Here is an 18911-nt window from a genome sequence, read left to right on the forward strand (position 1 = left end):
TGCTGGACAGAGCAGTCATCTGAAACCCTTCAGTCAGAATGTCAGAATTCATTCTCTGGACACGGACCCCCAAACTCACACACATTCTCCCGCCCCAAAGCCTGCTCCCCGCCCCACCCCCGTTTTGAAATAAAGGGTTGCCACGAGTGCCCCCGGTCCCTGAGTGCCTGTTCCCTTGGCCGCCAGTCAGGGCTGGACACCAGGTGATGTCTGGGAAAGTGGCCGGGTCACAGCACCCAGCTGAGGGAGAGGCTTTCTTGAGAACAGGGTGGGAGGCACCCAGGTACAACCTGAGCTGGGGGAAGGAGGTGGCCTGAGAGGACCTGTTTGCTCTGCCTCGAGGGCTGGGCCCGGACCACACCACGGTGATGCCTCCCCCACCCCTTACCCCCCAGACAAAAGCTGGGCTGAGAGCCCCTACCTTGTCACCCAGCCCCCGTGGGAATGGCGTGGGCCAGGAGCTACCATCAAACCTGCTCCCTTCTCCCAGGGCCTGGTGACTTCTTGACAGGTTACAGCCCCAAAGATAAACAGATTCTGCCAAGCAAATAACTGTCCGGCAGCAGGGGTGTTGGAGAAGGCCTGGGAGTGGGTCTGAGCTGCCAGAAGACCCAGGTGACAGGGTGGGGGCGCCTCTCCTGCAGAGAACAAACAGCCCTGGGCACCTGGAAGGAAGCAGGATGTAGGTGCATTGTCTGGCACTAGGGGCGGGGGCAAGGGCGCTCCCCCAGGGGTCTCTGGGCCAGTCTCCCAGCTCCCTCACACTGGGCTCTGTATCAGGCTATACACAGAAAAAGGAGTCTTGCATTCAGGCCCTTGGGGCAGGGACCAGTCTTTTGCGGTGCCTCCACTTCTCTCATGCAATCTGTGGCCACAGGTCCCGAGTCGGCTACAGGGAGGTGGCCAGCGGATCCCCTGCCCCCACTTCCCACCCCCTAGACACACGGCTCACATCCAGGCCCACCATCACCTTTGCCAGCCAGGGTGAAGACCCAGTCTGGGGGTCTGCAATTTACGCGAAAACAATGCCAGCGTCTACGAGCTGAGGGCACAGGTCCACGCCTGCGAGCCCCAAGCAGCTGCCTCCCCTCTGATGTCACCTTCCTGCCAATGCAGAGGGGTGATGACGTGACAGGACAAATGAGTTCTGAGCTCTTAAGAGCTCCAGACATGCAGGACTGGATCCAGTGACCCCACCACTGGCCATCATATTTGTCGATTAAGTTTCCTTCATGCTCTGTGACCACTGTGTAACCCGCCTCTTGGCCAAGGTCACAGGCCTGTCACATAAGTACTGGGGTGGGCTCCAAGGGTGTTTGCCAGTTGCCTGGAGAGTGGTTTCTTCCTGACTCTGAGGATCCCAAACCAGTCCCCCACACTTACCTAATCCCTACTATGCCAGAAGGAGGCTTAGAGCACCCAGGAGCTATACGCACCCATGGGAAACCCTCTCCTAATTCCAGGGTGCCGGGGCCCACGTGGGACTGAGAAGGGCTCCCCCGGAACTCAGCCTCGCCAGCTTTCCCAGCAGGAAATGCCCACGATATTGTGTACGCCTCCTGTCCTGCGCGCCGGCCCCAGTAAACGCCCCAACGGTGCTGGCCGGCTCCTCAACAGTAGCTTCTTCTGAGCCGGGACAGGACAATGCCAACAGATGCATGGGACCCTGGGGACCTGCGGGCACTGGAAGCAGTTTCCTCACCTCTCTGGTCAGTAGGAGCCAGGGAGGGCAGCAGACCTAATTACACCCCCAGGACTGAGTTCCCATCTGCAAAAGGGAGCGACCCAGAAACCAGAGTGCACATCAGGGAGCCATCCGAGGGGCCAGACACACAGGGGGTTGAGGGCGCAAGAAAACTCACCGACACACGTGCAAAGGTTTTTGTGTGTGTGTGTTAATTTAATCATACAAATATTCATTTATACAGTAAGGAAAACCTCCTCATCTTCATCTCCTCCCAGGCCCCACGAGGCCCCACCACAATCACCCACCAGCTTGCTTACTACACACCACTGCGCAGGTGGAGGGGCAGCCACCGCTGCCCAGCTCTCACCCAGGAAACAAGGACAGGCAGGGTAGGGTGCAGTGGGGACCCGCTTGCTTTCCTGAGCCCTGGCAACCCCATCATCCTCTCCTGCTGGGGCTGACTGAATTTGGGGAGCTGTTTATTCTCACACCCACTTCCCACCCCGGCCACCCTCAGGCCACACCAGCTGTCCTGGTGAAGTTCTTTCCAGGCAGGAAGTGCCTTTGCTGGACTTCAGTTATAGCTAGTCCTTACTGAGGGAGAGAAGGCTGTTTCTTGTAGAAAAATGCCCCAAATTCAACTGTCCCCATGACGAAAAGAAAAAGAAGGCATGCACGCGTGCACACACATCCACACACACCTCACTCCGTGCACACAGGGAAGCTCTTCCCAGGCGGAGCCTCTGCCTCCCACCCTGGACTCAGGCCCCTAAGGAGGGCGCCTGCCTGACCTCGTGGGCACGACACTGCTGGTCCTGCCAGAGACAGCCTGCCGTGTGGCGAGGAATAGCAGAATCTCCTGGGGGTGAGGATGGCCTCGGGCACCCCACCAGCAGGGGACGAGGGCTCCAGGAACGTCAGAGACCAAACGAACGTGCTGACAGGCCCCTGGGTGGGGGGAGCCATGGACCCCGGCCCCTACTCCCTGGCCTCTGCAAGGAGCTCACCTCTCCAAGGACGTGTACGGACATGGTTTGTTCTTGGGAGGAAGCCAACGTGCGTGGGACAGTTACCTTGACGGGCCAGGCTGCCCACAAGCAAGAGGAGCAGGACGCCTCCGGCAGGAATGGCGGCAGGAAGCCCCTCCTGGGAAAGAGGGAAGGGGCCCCGAGCGTAGGGAAGATGAGGAAGCCAGGAAACCAGGGGCTGGAAGCCTCCCACGATCCTGCCAGGGGCAGATGGAGATGTGCTGCTCTGAGGGCCACCAAGCCAGGAGAAGGCTGGGCACGGAGGGCTCCAGGTGCTGGTGTCCCAGGACGTTGGCACCAACAGTAGCGGCAGCCTGGGCCTAACAGGGCCCTCAGACAAAAAGCCATCGTGAGCTCCTGGCTTGGGTGGTGGCTGGCGCACCCAACAGGGAGTCCAGTCTGCTCTGCTCAGGAACGGGGCACTCTTCGTGTGCATAGAAAGTGGGTGCTCCAGTGTGAGCCCTAGTCCAGCTCCAGACCTAGACGCACTGCCCTGCTTAGCAGGCCGGCTCCACTCTCCCCCAGGGCTTCTCCAGTGGACCAGAATGTATTCCCCCTTTTATGTGGGGGGAGGGGAGGAGGCAAAGGGTCATTTCATACAAGCTTTTCTCCCACAATCAAGCTTTAAAAACAACAGTCTCAGAAGAGGATGAGGAGGAACAAACAACACACATTTTTGGAACTCAGACACCCAGACCGAGACAGACGGCAGGCAGACCCTCACCCACACCCAGGCTCTAGGACCCCGTGCAGCCACTCCTCACCTGGTCTCCCTGCTCATCTCACACCCCTGTGGTGGGTGGGGGGGTGGCAACAAGCAGGCAACCACACCCTAGATCCATATCCCCGGCTGTCAAATCAACCAAGACTCGAGGGAAGGAGGGGGCGAGAAGAGTAGAGGGACTTTGCATATTCTTGTATCTTTGGCAGACAGCTGTTCTAGCCTGGTTCAAGCTTCCCACGGAGGAACCCACACCTCAGCCTGCTAGGAGTCCACAGGACGCCCCTGGGGCCACCTGCCGAAGACGGCAGCCAGCCAGCCAGCACGCCTCTGCTCTGGCTGGGCTGCCCCTCGCCCCCCAATAACCAGGCGTCCTGCTCAAGGCGGGGGTTCTCTCATTTCCATCACATCGTGGTCTCCACGATCAGTCAGTAACTGCGGCCCTTCCCCACGGCGAATTCCTCATTTCTGGCTGTCTTTTCGTACCTTGACAGCTCAGCCTCCACTAACAGGCTGTGAAAACACCACAAAAGACAATTGAGAGGAAACACAAGGAAGCATGGACGCCTTCACACTTCCGGCTGCACACTCGCTGGTGAGCTGCACCAACACCCGTGTGTGTGCACGTGGCACACACATACACGCAGCACGAGCCACTGCTCCCAGAGTGAACAGGGAGCCACTGTGTATAAAGAAGCCAAAAAAGCAGTAAGCATGACGGTGTTTCTGACTAGAGAAACATGGAAGAAAAGCAATTTGAATTGTTACAAGTGCGTGAGGAAGGACACCTCTCGGGCTCCGAAACTCCCACGTCACCCGAGACCTGTCCTCAAGGCTTCCTCTGCGGGCCACACAGGGAAGTTTGGTCTTCAGAGAGGTTCTGATGGTAACAAGCCACAGGGTTGACGAATACAAATGTTAAAGGTGTAAATCAACAGAAGATTAAAGAGAAGGGAGGAGGAAAAGGGTGGTAGATAATTCATTGGCTGATGCCACTGAAAACAAATGGGGTCAAAGACTCGCGGAGTCACGTGGCACGGCAGGGCCCCCTGTGGCACTGACCCGCAGAATCCCCACACACGCCACGCCAGCTTTCACCTGAATCGCTTCCAGAGCAAGCAGCTATTCTACAGAGTACGCTATCCCTTACCTAAAAAAATAAAAGTGGGGAAAGAGAAAAAAATTAACATGTGCTCAAAACTATAACCTGTCTGCAGGCAAAATAAGTTTTGTTGAAAAAGATGGCTTTTTTCCCCCATTTTAAACTGTTTTTCCCTTCCCGAGTGACCTATGACTTGTCAGACTGACGCCTACTAGACAGAGCCCGCGGCGGCTGCATGGATTTCTTCTTGGAGCCTCCACACCATTCCAGCGATTCAGCATTCACACATGCATACTGAGTTTACTCAAAACTAGTCTGTTCTGCTTCTTCCTCTTCTTCCGGGATGGGGTGGGTCAGAGCCAGGGGTCCATGCGATGTGGTCTGCAATCCAGAGGAACCCCCTGCCCTCCCCCCACCAAAGTCAGGCCTTCTGTCTTTTGTAAGTTTCTTCTTGCTGACACCCGTTTAAGACTGGCCGAAGGGGTAAGGCCCGTGGAGCCCCTGGAAGAGAGTGAACACAGTCAGTGAGGGCAGACACATGGCAGGTACAACTTGACAACCAAAACCAAGTAAAAGCATCTATGGTTCCCAGGGAGCCCCAAGGAAGGCCCAGGGCGCAGACAAGGCTTGAGGGTTGTCCTTGCCATACAAAACCTCAGGAGGCCAAACAGCAGCACATTTCAAGTTGCTAAGTGTTCTCACTCAACCACACCATCCAGAGAGAGGAGGGGGTGGGAAGAGTCTTCTCATCTTTCAAGCTGTAGATCAATGGGTGCCAACTTTCCCCTGCCTGGGTCACAAAGCCTTCTTTCCTTCTTGACAACAACGTCTCAGACTCTCTGCTAAAGACCCTTGTACACCACTTCCCGCACCTTAACTTCCAAGATACAGGTTACTGCTTATTAATGACACGTCAATAACACAAGCACTGCAGCAGAAACGTGACCACCTACTGGGCACCTAGGTACCAGGCACGTACTAGGAGCTTTGCGTACAGGCTTCCATCCTCATCCCAACAGCCAGGTGAGAATTACAGCCATTTGACGGACATCCATTTGACCTCAGAGTCTGAGACTCCTTCAAAGTCACAAGGGTAGTAAAAGGCAGAGCCAAGCTTCAAACCCAAGTTTGATCTCTGTTCTCCCCACATGGCCTCTCCCTTGCCACATGAAGATAAGCTTTATTCCAAATTCCCAAAGGCATTTTCTCTGCGCTTGGCTGGATGGAAAAGGCACCGTAGTCTCACTGTTCCCTTAATGAGGGAAGAATGAGACTCAACGATGTGCCAACACGAAAAGCAGCTGCACGAACTCAGTGGAGGGTGACCCATGCCTCCCTCCACTGCCACGCGGCTCCTGGAGAATGCTCCTTGGAAAGACCCCGTCAAGGCCAAGGTAACCAGCCTCACTGGAGTCCACACCCTAAGCTGCCCCCTAGACCAAAGGGACCCAATGGGCGCAGGGAGCAGACACCTCAGCCGTAACCACAACAAATGACCTGAGAGGGGTTTCCTGATGTTTGACAAGAGGCGGCACAGGAATGGCTGAGATGACATTTTCAATTAGCTTGATGGGATGTGGGCAGTCAATATTTGACTGTCTTTAAAAAATGACACATTTCGTTGAAAAGAAATAAAATGCTTGGTTGCAGGGTTGCCAGTGATCAGAACCCCTTTTCAGTATGACTTTGCTGCCATCTCCCGAGCATCTGGCATGTTGCCTGGCCCTTAGTTGGTACCCAAAGTATTTGCTGAATTAACAGCTGAAAGAACAGGCATTTCTCAGACTACTACCTGGAGTGTCAGAACCCTCTAAGTCCCAGGAATATCAGTCCCTCCAAAACCAAGTTTTTAAACAGCTGCTTAGGCCTGGGGACAAGTGGCCAGGTCGTGCCATCCATCTGGCCTCAGCCTCCTGGGTGCAGGAGAGGCTGGGCTCTCCTGGAGATGTACAGCCCTCAGCTTCCCGTGCAGTGGGACACGTGTTGTGGAGCATGAGGAGGAGGGGACCTGGGTTCTACCCCCGCTTTGCATCCACTCACCCAGTGACCTTGAGAGAGGTCCTGCCCCTCACACGCTCTCAAGGTTCCTCCCTTACATCTTTCCAGATTTAAGGCTCTAGGAGTCAACACAAAATGCCCTGGCTCAGGAGGATGAAAAACAGTATTTCAAGAAAGAGTGCCCTTTGGTCATGCTTAGGCCAGAAGTGAAACTGCCAAAAACAGGGAACATGAGATTCAAGCTTCCATGGTTTTCAGTGAAAAGCACTGACATTGTCCTTGCTTCCTCCACCTCCCCCGGCCCCTATATAAAGCCACAAAAGACCAGCTGGAGAGCTGCTCGGTGGTATCACGGAACTCAAGCGCCTAAGAAGGTGAATGTGGGGGTGGACAGGCCAACACTGACGGAGCACCCACTGTGTGCAGGGGCTGTCCCAGCACCGCAACAGGTTCTCTTTAGTTCTCACAAAGACCCACCGAGACAAGCATGGTCTCCACGCTCAGAACGGCGAGGTCACCTGGTCAAGGGCACAGAGCTGGAAAGCAGAACAGTAGTGTTTAAAATGCCCAAACGGAACACGTCTGCCAGCCCCCGAGCCCATCACACCTCCAGCAGGCAAGCTGAGGCGGGAACCATCTCAGCAGCCATGGCACCCTCCTGCTCAACCCAGTGCGGGTGGGGTAGCAAAGGGCTGGCAGACTCCATTCTGCAGGGCCTAGTCAGAGGGTCACACACTCCACAGGTGGAAAAGGAAAGAAGCTTAACACAAGCTGCTCTCAGCACTTCCCAACAACATTCATTCACCTGGAACAATCCAAGGAAAGCAGTAACGGCTTAGATTCCCTTAAGATTTAAAACGAATACAATCTCAAAGGTCTCTCTGTACAGGAAAAAATGCACAGAGAAAAGAAAACCCTCAAACAAACAGCAGTTGTTTTCTATGAAGTATTTCCCCCGTTAGCCTAGATTTCACTGCTTTCCAGACGAAAGCTCTGCACACTTCACATGGGGTTCAATAAAGCGAGCACCGGCCTTGTGATTTGTCTGGGAAGCTTGGAGAAGGGCGTTCACGACTGTGCTAAGCAGCAGTTGCACATCCCCGTTTACAGATGAATAAAACAGGTCCTATGCAACCGGCAGAGAGAGGACTGAAGCTGCGCGTGCACTTCCCGGTTTCCACGCGAGAGCCCCGGCCCTTAGACCATTCAGTGTGTTACTTAACTAGCTTAGATTACAGACAGACCGCTCATCCTCCCCATCCTGACTGCGGTTCTGTGCCTTTTGGGAGGAAAAATGTTACCTAATTCCCTTTTACCCAGAAAATGGCATATTGTTGTTGTTGATGTTTAGCTGGTGCAGAGGTGGCTTGAGAATGACCTCTACTTTCCTTCCACCCAAATTAACTGCCATCCCCTCAAGAAAGGAAGAGAAAGCCAATTCTATTTCGAAACCACTTTATCATCTAGACTCCCCACATGCAGGACCGGAGGTGTCACAACTGGATCACAGAACACAGGCAACGCAACATGAGTTATTAAGGAAAAAGCCTGTGGAGATTCCAAGAACAGCTTGTCCAGGGCGGCCGACGGCAGGAGGCCAAGCGGGAAGTGCCATTCTTAACAGTGGGATGGAGGTAGATTCAAAAAGGAGGCCCATCCACATTTCCGGTTCTACTGGCGTTCCCGCACCCTGTGTAACAGGTTCTGGTGGCTAATGTCTCCAATCCCAGTCTAAATGTAGGGTTTGGCAATACAGGCAATGTTCACTCTCTCCTGGGGCCTAGCAGTTCTTCCAACTTTTTATCTGTAAGAAAAGCAAATGCCAACTATTTTAACTAACCTGGCATCACTGGCATCTCTCTGTAACAGCTGTACCACTACGATGTAGGGAAACAGACCAACATATAGCTGCATCGGATGCTACCCCAGAGCCCCGAATTAAACTCTGACTCAAGCAAAAACTGAAGTCCTCAGCAGATTACAAAACTCAGCGAGTCTGATGCAGGTCACCATTCTCTCTCTGAGCAATCACTTGTCACCACATCCCAGCAGCAAGACTGGATGCATCCGAGCGAATAGAGGGGATAAATAATCAAACCCAGAAAAGAATTCCTTCATCTGACTCTAGGTCTGAAAGCCAGTTCCCCTGGGCCTCTCCAACCTCCACAGAAATTCAAAGGCTACATTTATTTCTTGGAGCAGCATGCCATCTGCTAGGGACAAGAAAACATTCCTGGTGAAGGAGAGACGACCTGCAGGTGCTCAGGGGTTGAGCTGTTGCCTGTTTGCCACTGAACAGCCATCGTGGCTGGTCTGAGCCCTGGGACCTGAGCCCCTGTGCTCCATCCTCACCAGCTAAGACGGAGGGCCTCCTTGCCTGCTGGTGTCTGGGAAGACTGCGGCCTCACACAGGGTGAAAGATTACAGCGATTGGCTCAGGTCCTGAACTGCACTTCCACAATGCAGTAACTACTGCAAGCCATCATTTGGCGAATTTTCTACAATATTTTTAAAAGAGAACGTTTCCAGACATAAAGGAAAAGCGCAGTCTCATTCATCACAATCGCCTGACAGGACAATTTAAGATCCAGTACTCATATACTCATGATCCTGCTCTCAAAGCAAACCTTAAAACAAACAAACAAACACCCACCACCTGTCTGATTGGTTTTTCATGAATCTGCAGCTGCGCCTGTGGAACAGCAGTCAGTCTCAGCCGCGATTTGGTTCTCACTGATCTTGTGTGTGCACCTACAGTATCTTCCAGTTCTTCTGAAAATTACACGGAATCAACATAACTTTTCCAAAAAGGAGTACTAAAATATTGTCGGAGAAAACACTAACTGTATGTCAAGTAGTAAAAACCGGAAACTAGTTCTGTTTCAGCTGGAATTTTTCTTCAAGTTTCTTCATCAATTTTCAATGGTGGTAAGTGCAGTGCTTATGAGGGTAGAAGCTGTTCCTGCCGATTATTTGTGCCTTGCACACAGGACTCAAACTTATCAGTAAAATGAATGAATGGACTGTGAAATACTTTGCGCTAGTGAGCCACCTCTGTTTTTAACCTTCTAGCAGGGAAAAAAAATTAAGGTTGAAATTCCTTATGAAACAAGGGAGTCCTATGGGGCTTTCTAGGTTGCTCTTTTTCTTTTCTTTTTTTTTCTTCTCTTTTTCTTTATGAAAGCCTGTTGTTTAGAGAAAGCACCACAACACGAAACTTTCACATACCTGTCGTTATTTTGTTTTTATCTGTAATTTGATTTAAATAAATAAAAAGCTTCCCACAGGCTAACAGAAAGACCGGAGCGTTTGCACGGCGGTGAGGTAACACATAACACGCTCCGGTGTGTGCACACTGATGACAGCTCCAGATAACCCCCGCCCCCATTTCCTGGGCCAGTGTCAGTGCTCCGCCCGCCTGCTGCCCCCTTTGTATTACTTCTGTGTACTGAACACAAACACAGAAGAATACAGGGCTTAGTGCTAAGTTCTGTCCTGATCCTGTACTGCAAACACCATGTGAGGTGGCCTGGCTCGGCTGGCAGGGGCCCGACACTGACAGAGCCTGAGCCCCGATCAAGCGCGCCAGTCTCTCATTAATTAGAAATACGATGAACTCTGCCCTGTAGGACCCAGCAGGGCAATGAGGCCGCCCTCAGAAATGCTCAAACCGGGCCCCCTGACGGGCCGACAGCCTCGGAGGCGGCTACTTCTGCAGCTCTCCCGTCGGCAGGAGGCCCCTCCGGCAGATGGTTTAACTCTGGTGTTCAGACCCTCATGCGACGTAACTGTGAATGAGGACACGTTATTTAAAGCTCTGGAGGACGAGGAGGACCCTGGCTGAGTCTGGCTTCCCCTCTCAGGAAAGACTTCAGAAAAAGCTATTTGCTGCCCGGGAGTCCAGCCACAGAGATCTCACATAATAAGAAGTGTGCAAGAATCCAGGTGGGATGCTGGCAGGCAGAGCTCTCGTGACCATGTCCTGCAGTAGAGGAAACTCCTAACAAGGAAGAAAGAACTGTCAAGATTCTCACTGGGGAGGACACCCCAAAAGAGAGGAGCTTATCCAAGTTCCCAGCCACGTGGCCACTGGTGCCGTCCTGCAGCCCGAGGCCCACGGTGAGGCTGCCGGTCCCGTTTCCACTCCCAATTTCCATTCGGGCTCCTGTCACCTTCTGTCAACTACCCTTTCCTCACACACCATCATCTTCCCGCATCTCTTACAATTAATTCACAGCATCAGCCCTGCCCCCGCCCCCAACAGCTGGATGGCTGAGGGAGGAGAATAAATAAATCGTCTCTCCTTGGGGGTCCCATTCAGCCACCTTTGATTGCAAGCTGCCACTCCCAGCTCAGAAGCACTGCGGGCTGTTTCCTTTCCCATTAAAAGTGAAGCCTCCTCTGCTTGGCTTTCAAAGGCCGCCCTCCCAAACTCGCCCCACCCTCCCTAAGCACATCTCTGTCACCGCTCACTTTGGCCAGTGTCGCGTGAACACACCTTGCCTGTGGCTGCCTCTGGGCCTTCCTGCATGCGGTTCCCCTTCCCTCCAATTCAGTCCGAATCCTTGTCCACCATCATTTGTATGGCTACTCCGAACCTCACTGCTTTCTCCTGCCTCCAAACTCCTATGAGCCGAGCGGCACTCGGTGTACCCCATCTTTACTGCTCTCCTTCTTTCCTGTCAGCCAGTCACATCTGTGTAGTCAGGCAGCAAATTCTTTGAAGATAAGGCTGGCACAGGCTGAGCACCGCAGAGGCCGATTTAACTGAATAGTATCCAAGCCATCTCTGTGGAAAGCAGTCTGAACTGACCCTTGGGCAGTGAAATCACAGCAACAAGCCCAAGACCCTCTTTCTTTGCAGATGAACGTGCCCAGCTTTGAAAAGGGTCTCACTTTCAGCTGAGCGCTAAGGAAGCCCACCTTCCCCCGTGAGGTGCAGCAGCTCATAGCCTTCCCCTCTGCACCGGGTTCTGCCCAAACAGTTACAGAAGACTCATCTGAACCCTGAGCAGCTCCAGCAGGAGACGAATTCTCTCTCACGCTTGTGAATTACACTCATCTGTCTAGCCTGTAGTTAGTCCTATTCTGAGGACTTTCATCAGAAATTAAAATGCTAAATTCAGAGTATAGGGAAGAGAATGCATCCTTGCAACCAAAATGAAACACCCCGGCCATCTTGGGAATGCCAGCTCGGCTTCAGCTGTGCGACTGCCCACCATCAGATCAGTGTAAAACAATGCTCGGAGCCCCAAAACAAACACAATGGAGCTGAACAGCTTTGAAGCTGTTGAGGTACAAAAGGGAGAGTTCCTGGAGATACTTTTTATTCTCAGTCAGACTGTAATGTTACAGACAACAAAAGACATTTTCTGAGGCTCACAATGTTTGCTCCATTTATTTTTTGAATGCACACATGACCCGTGCCAACGCAAACACCAGCAGGGCTGGGAGGACTTTACTGGCTGCTCCGGGTTTTCAAAAGAGGTTCATCTTTATATCATTAAACCAGAGTCTCCTGGCAAAGCCCTTGTTACAGAATGTGCTCATCTGCCAGCAAACGGGGGGAGGGGAGCAGCACACAGGCTCCTCAGGCGCCTGCCTTGCTTCCTCCTTCGCCACAGTCTTTTGTAGAGATCTCAGCGTATAAACTACCTGCAGAGAACAGCCAGCAAACGTCGCGTCTGCCAGCAAACCTCATCACAGGAAGGTTGGTCTAGAAGAACATTAGACTCACAGGGCCCCTGGGTTCCAGCTCAGGGCCCACCCCCCATTTGCCGGGAGAATGTGTGCAAGTCACTTACAGCACCCTGATTATTTTGTGAAATGACGAGCATAACCACACAACTCCCAAGAGTGTTGTGAATTAAGAATAAATGCAGTAAAGGTGCTCTGGGTAACATGAGGTCATTTGCTCAGGTTAGACATGGTTCTAAGCGCAATCCTTGGACCTCTCCTCTATCTTTGCCCGTGGCTCCCGGGTAGGGTGACATCCGGCAGTGTCTGAAGCCGTTTTCAATTGTTATGCTCAGGGTTGGGGAGGTACTACTGGCATCCAGCCGGTAAAGGCCAGGGATGCTGCTAAACATTTTACAACATGTAAGACCCCCGCCCCCAGATTTATCTGGCCTGAAATGTCAGTAGTGTTATCCATGGCTGAGAAAGCCTGCCCTGCAGTCATCACTTGTAGACTGCAGCCAGTCTCATAGCATTAGGTACCATCCAGATAACATGACTCCAAAATTTAGATCTCTACCCAGACCTCTCTCCTAAGCGCTGCAACCAACTTAGACATACAAGAACCCACCTGACACCTCCCTTCCCTCCTCACCCACTCTGTTCCTCGAACAAACTCGTCAACTTCCACCTCAGGGCTTGGACTGGCTGTCCCGTTGCCTAAAATGTTCTTTCTGCAGAAACAAAACCCATTTAAAGGCAGTAAGAGAGCCTCTAAGTATGTTCTAGTTCCAAAATGCTAAGTATGTTCAAGGGAGATTTTAAATTTGTTCTCGAAAAATAAAACTCCAGAGACTATCTTTTGGCAACAATCAGGGGATATAGGCAGGTTTTGTAACTTCAAGAGGTACAGGTACTGCTGTCATAAGAGTAAATGGAAATTTCAATGTCAACAAAAATCTAAGCCCACGTGACTCTGGAGGTCCTAGGGAATCTTTTCCCTTCCTGGAGGAGAAGATAGGGCTGGTTTCTGTAGTGTCTGCAGTAGCTTATGGGGAGGGGAGGTTTAGGAGTGGAGAAGTCACATAACATTTGGTCAGTAATTGGCTTGCGCATCTGAAGTGTTGCCGATGCTGTAGGAAGCCACGCTGCCCAGCCCACGGCTGTTAGCTCAGCCGATAATTGCACTGGAACACGATTTGCAGTTGGGAAGCCATGGAGTGCACTGTTGAGACAGCTGCCTCAGGAGTCACAAACAACTGCTTTTGTTCATATCCTGGTTTTAGCACTTTCTAGCTACATGACTTTGTGCAAGGCATGGAATCTGTGCGCCTCCAGTCTGAGCACCCGTAAAGCAGAGGCAGGAACACGCCGTATCACAGTGCTGCCTGTGGACTGAATGCAGGAACACACGCCTAACACTGAGCCTGCGCCTCTGGGGAACAAATGGGGGGAGGCAGAGAGGCGACTTGTATTCTTTTGTGAAAAGCTTTGTAGAACGATTTGGCTCCTTAAACTATATACATTGATAATGTGAACTTTAAAAATGAAATTTAACAAGTCCTCAGCACAGTGCCTGGCACATAGTAAGTGCTTAATAAGTGATAGTGTTACAGCTCAGATGATTGTACTTTCACTAGCCTCTGCCTGGAAGTAGCATGCTTTTGCTACCTGTCCCTTGTTAGAGGAGACACGAGTTGGCTAAAATATCAAGTGACAAGTTTTCCTTCCAGCTTCTCTTTCAGCCATCTTTAAACCTTTCATGGAAAGGGTCTGTATCTGAGAACAGGCTCAAGTTTCACAGCAGTGGGAAGGTTACACTGCCCTCTGTCGCCTCACATAACCATTAGTCCAGCTAAGGACACTAACCACCCCACCTGCCTTCTGGTCAAATTCAGAGCCCTCTGGACTGGGCACATGATGGGCCCAATTGCACTAAGTCACCCTAAACCCACCCCACGTTATTACGTTTAACTGGTCAGCTACCGCACAGCAGGTCAGTAAGATAGACAAGCCTTACATCCTCAGACCCACAGAGCAACCGACTTGCTTTTTCCAAACCTCCCCCCTCTAGTAACCACCACTACGATTTTTAAACCCTCACCTAATTAGAGGGGAAAGAACTCTTCTATGCCTTAGTCAACACAGAGAGCAGCAGGTTAGAGGACAGCTGACTTCTGATGCAATAAAACAGAATGACTCCTCTACCTCCAGATCCAAAACATACTAAAGGGTGGCTGTCAGAGAAAGAGAGGGAGGGAGGGAGAGGAGGGAGGGAGGGAGGGAGGGAGGGAGGGAGGGAGGGAGGGAGGGAGGGAGGGAGAGAGGGAGGCAGGTGGGGATGTGGGCAGCAGGGCAGATGGCACCCAGCAGTGGTGGACGCTGGAGTTCCATGAACCGCCCCACAAAGATAATAACAAGTTTCTCCTGAACCAGCACTTGGCGGAAGTAATAACAGTGGCTCAGACAGTAATCCAGTTTCAAGGAGGAGTGTATGACATATACTAGGTCTAAACATTTTTTTTTTTAAGTAAGAACAAACACAAAATAAGAGCCATAGTCCAAGTAAGAAAATAAATGAGTTTGGGATTCTTTTCAGCTCCCCCAGTGTAAACTATTACTCGTTCAGAGAAAGGAAGTGAAGCATTTGGCCGTCATGAAGAACCAGCCCCTTGGTTCTGCCAGCCACACTCGTATTTCCAGCTGTCCTGAATCAGATCATTTGGTTGGTGTCTTATTCCTCTGTCGGATCTTCTTAAAAAACATTTAGAGATTAAAAAAAAAATTACTGGTAAGTAAGAAGAAGAAGTACCTAATTTTAACAGGGCTTCTCTTCTCCTTCCACACCTCTATAAATTGTTTTTCACTACTTCACACTGTCCAAACAGACGCTATCCTGACCTGCAGAGATGAGTCACAAAGCTCGGGTTCATGGCAAGACTGGCCCTGTGTCAACACAGTGAGCGCCTACCTACTGCGACACTTTGTCCTCTGACGTTCCTGAATGACTCACATAGAAAGGGTTCATTAAAACAGCACCTAACCTTCCCCAATACTTGATCTGTTCACCTGGGACAGGTCAGCCCGAATGCAGCTGACCGTGAGGCCAGCCAACATCTAACAAAAGCAAGGAGTCAGATTTATGAATCCTTAGAGCAGGTCAGCATATACTTCACCAACTGCCTCTGACAGCTTTCACATAAGGAGGGAGAAGCATGGCGCTCCAGGCTGTGGGACGAGCGAGGCCAGGCGTTCCCACCCAGAGCTGGCCCCCAAGCACATAGCACGGAGCCCAGAAAGCTAATGGTTATTCCAGGGCAGCTGGGGAAGGGCTCTAGGGGTGTCCAGTTCCTGGCACTGACAGATGTGCCATTATGTTGACATATCCACCCTGCCCTCATAGAGCAGGTGCGTGAAGCAATCTTTTCATTTCATCCTACCAACCTTAGCAAGTTAAACTGTAACTATGGAGGCAGCAGGAAACTGTACCTGCCTCCTAAAGCTGTGGCCATGGGCTTCCAAGAGCATCATGTTCTTTCCCAGCCTGAATGGCAGGCAGGGAATTTCTTTAGAGTAAATGAAACCTATTGCCAGCTCAGTGATCCCTGACAGCAGGGCATTAGGTGGGCCTCCTACCATCCCATAAAGATGGCACCGCAGTGAACTGAAAATACTTGCCCCAACTTGAGCCCCAGGGGTCCCTTTTGGCCCTTCTATTCATTCATAAATCACAGGGAGCTATTTATTACAAACACCACATGGTTTATGCCCCCCCGAGTTATAAAAATAACTTATTTTTATCAACCAAGAAAAGAAGTCACTACTTTAAAGACTCAAGAACAGGGGGCGTCTTCAAGAAGATGCCCAAATCCCCAGTTTACATCAGCGCCACTTATCTTACTTATTTCAGCTCTGCTCCTTTCATGCCGTGATGATACTGGCCACCAACTCAGTCAATGCTTTCTCTCCACACAGCCTCCGGCCAACAGGAGGGTCCTGCGAACACCAGGCTCACCTCCTAAGTAACACATTTGAGGAATGTGGCGCCTGGATTTGAATCCCCCTAGCCGTGTGATAACGGGCAAGTTACTTCCCTCAGAGCTTTTGTTTTCTGACCAAAAAATGAGACGATACACGGAAAGTACATGGCAGCACACCTGGCACACAGGAAGAGTTAAAACATAACTCTGGTATATACCTGATCTCATCACTTTGTCCAGTAGACCCCTCAGAACCACAATCATGCCCGCCTTTAAAAATAAATCTGTATTCTCCAGCCAAACACAAATGTTTAGAATTATGAAGTATAGTCCCAATTCTTTTCAAAGCCATGATTTCATCCACTGGTTCTCAAAGGAACACAGTGCAACCAGCTGAAGCTAGCTCCCACTGTCTGTCACCCACACCAGACCACATGTGCCTTAGTCACTCTGCCCTCAGCACTTAAACTGTTCTCCATACCATCCATCGTCCTTCCTGTCTTTCCAAATCTGTCCATTCTCTAAAAGGCTCTTTTCCATCAACTCTGTCTCTGCTTTCTCTAACTCTAACCGCCCCAGCCATATACACAAATTATACATTTTGACCGTGTTGTTTTCTACTGACCAAATTCATACTTCGTCTTGACCGAACTGTACGCATGTTTCGCCTCCCCTACTGTACTGTAAAGCTGCTAGCTGGCAGGCTCACGTCTTGTATTCTTCACGTCTCCTACTGAACAAGGTGCACTGCTCTAAACAGTGCACAAATGTGTTAACAAAGACTTAGTGCTGACGGATTACACCGTCCCATTCCTAAAGAGCCCTGAGACGTGGAGCTGACGCAACTCAAGCCAGAAAAACTTCCACCGAACTTGCTGGTTGCTCACACATAAGTGCTTTCTGAATATGATTCTGCTTAAATGAAAAAAAGGGGAGGCTCCAATTTCTCTTGGGATCTTACTGCCACATTCTCAATGCATTACAGACAACAATCTCCTTGGATATCATCTCTCATGAGAACCTTTCTCTGTGGTTTTTGCAAGTGCTACTGCTGAATGATCCCACAGAGTTCATGAAAAACAATTTTGGTAACACACCATGAGTTCATCAACCTTAAGAAATCTCTCAATAGTCTCACCACAGCCCAGCCCTCAAAACGCAGTATGCTGGGACCTCAACAGACTGGGAGGTAATCCATTCTGACAGCGCACGCCCCCAAACACACCTGGGCCAGGGCAAACAGAGCTGGCGAATGGCCTCAGTCCCTAAAGCCCTAGATGAGGAGAACACAGCTCCCAGTTTCACAGTTCAGGAAGGTGAGTGCAGCGCCTGGGCCAGGGACAGCAGCCTTCTCCTACGACTACAGTGACGGCTCACAGGGAGCTCACAGGGGCTTCCGTTGTAAAGAGTATTGGAGCAACTGGCTGTGCTTCCTGCAACTCTCATCTTCCCATGAAACTCAACTGCCTCAAGTTCCTGTTCTAAAACGGCGTTCTAGAGCCTGTGCCACGCAGAGCAGTCATACTCTGAAGGATTACATTTAAGGAAGAAAAATCTGGAGCAAGAGGAACTTAGAGGAAAATCTTTGATTAAGTTAAGATGTGAAGTCTTTTCTCAAACAGACAATTTACTGCCTTGCCAAAATCTACTTCTCTTACATCCTGTAGAACTAATGTGACTCCACAGAATCCGTTATAATGACTATCCAATCAGCCAATCAATCAATCCTTTGCGACACTAATAGTGAATGAAGTCCCTCATACTAGACCATGTGGAGAAAGACGAGTCACATCGCCAGGTTTCTTTTCTTCATTTGCCTCCTGGTCTAGACCATATGCAAAACACTGGTCAGAAAAATACCATTCTTACAACAGAGCAACTTGTTCCTCCAATAAACACCAATTTTATTTAAAAAACGTTGAGGGTGAATGCCAACACGAAGGAAGGACGGATGTCAGAGGCACAAGATTATTGGGTGGGATGCTGGCCGAACACGCAGCAGACTGATTAGGGAAAAAGCGCAGGCCAGGGCGCCGACGCCACCCCTCGGACCGCCGGCGACAGTGGTCACTCAGCACCAGGGCTTTCAGGCACCCACAGCCCACAGCCAGGAACCATCAGCACCTTAGCAGCGTGTGGCAGACACCGTGTGATCCAACAGCATAAAGAGAAACCAATTGAGAAATCAAACACCCAGGAGAGTGTCTCAGAACAATCAGAATATTTAAAATCATAATTCACTCAATGAAGAATTCTCTCCCTTATTCCCCATGAAATAACTTATTACGTGAAAAGTCAAAATATCACTGGGCCACTGTGGGTTGTGGACGAGGAGGCCACACAGACTGAGAAAACAGCAAGAAGACATGCAGACAAGGCAACTGCGGTGAAAGCCCAACATTTAGGAGAAATCATTGAGCTTGTCTTGTTCCTCAGAAAAAATAAAATAAACGAAAACCCCACCCCAAACCAAAACAATAAAGTAGGAACCAACCCCAAAGGTGTGCTGCTGTCACTCTAAGCTTAGTATACGTTTCTGATGGAAGCATGGCTGGTGATATTTTGACTTTCTTTTTTTAAATGCTAAAGGTAAACAACTTTGTTCTTTCAACACCCAAACCAGAGCAGAGAGACAGGAGTAAATTATAAATGTGGATGAAGTAATCTCCACAGGACATGAAGATGGGGAGGGGGAGGGGAGAAGGGGTAGGCTCTGTGT

General features: G+C 50.8%; 1 protein-coding gene across 1 annotated transcript in view; it reads right to left on the reverse strand.

The window, feature by feature from the left end:
• Positions 1–1877: 1877 nt before the first annotated feature.
• Positions 1878–18911, reverse strand: part of ILRUN (inflammation and lipid regulator with UBA-like and NBR1-like domains) — an 81031-nt gene continuing 63997 nt past the window's right edge. The window contains exon 5 of the mRNA XM_033095777.1: positions 1878–5039. Within this exon, the coding sequence (XP_032951668.1) occupies positions 5004–5039 (36 nt within the window). The 3' untranslated portion in view covers positions 1878–5003. The remainder of the gene's footprint in view (positions 5040–18911) is intronic.

This window comes from Rhinolophus ferrumequinum, chromosome 3, assembly GCF_004115265.2.
Source record: "Rhinolophus ferrumequinum isolate MPI-CBG mRhiFer1 chromosome 3, mRhiFer1_v1.p, whole genome shotgun sequence".
NCBI classification, from domain to species: Eukaryota; Metazoa; Chordata; class Mammalia; order Chiroptera; family Rhinolophidae; genus Rhinolophus; species Rhinolophus ferrumequinum.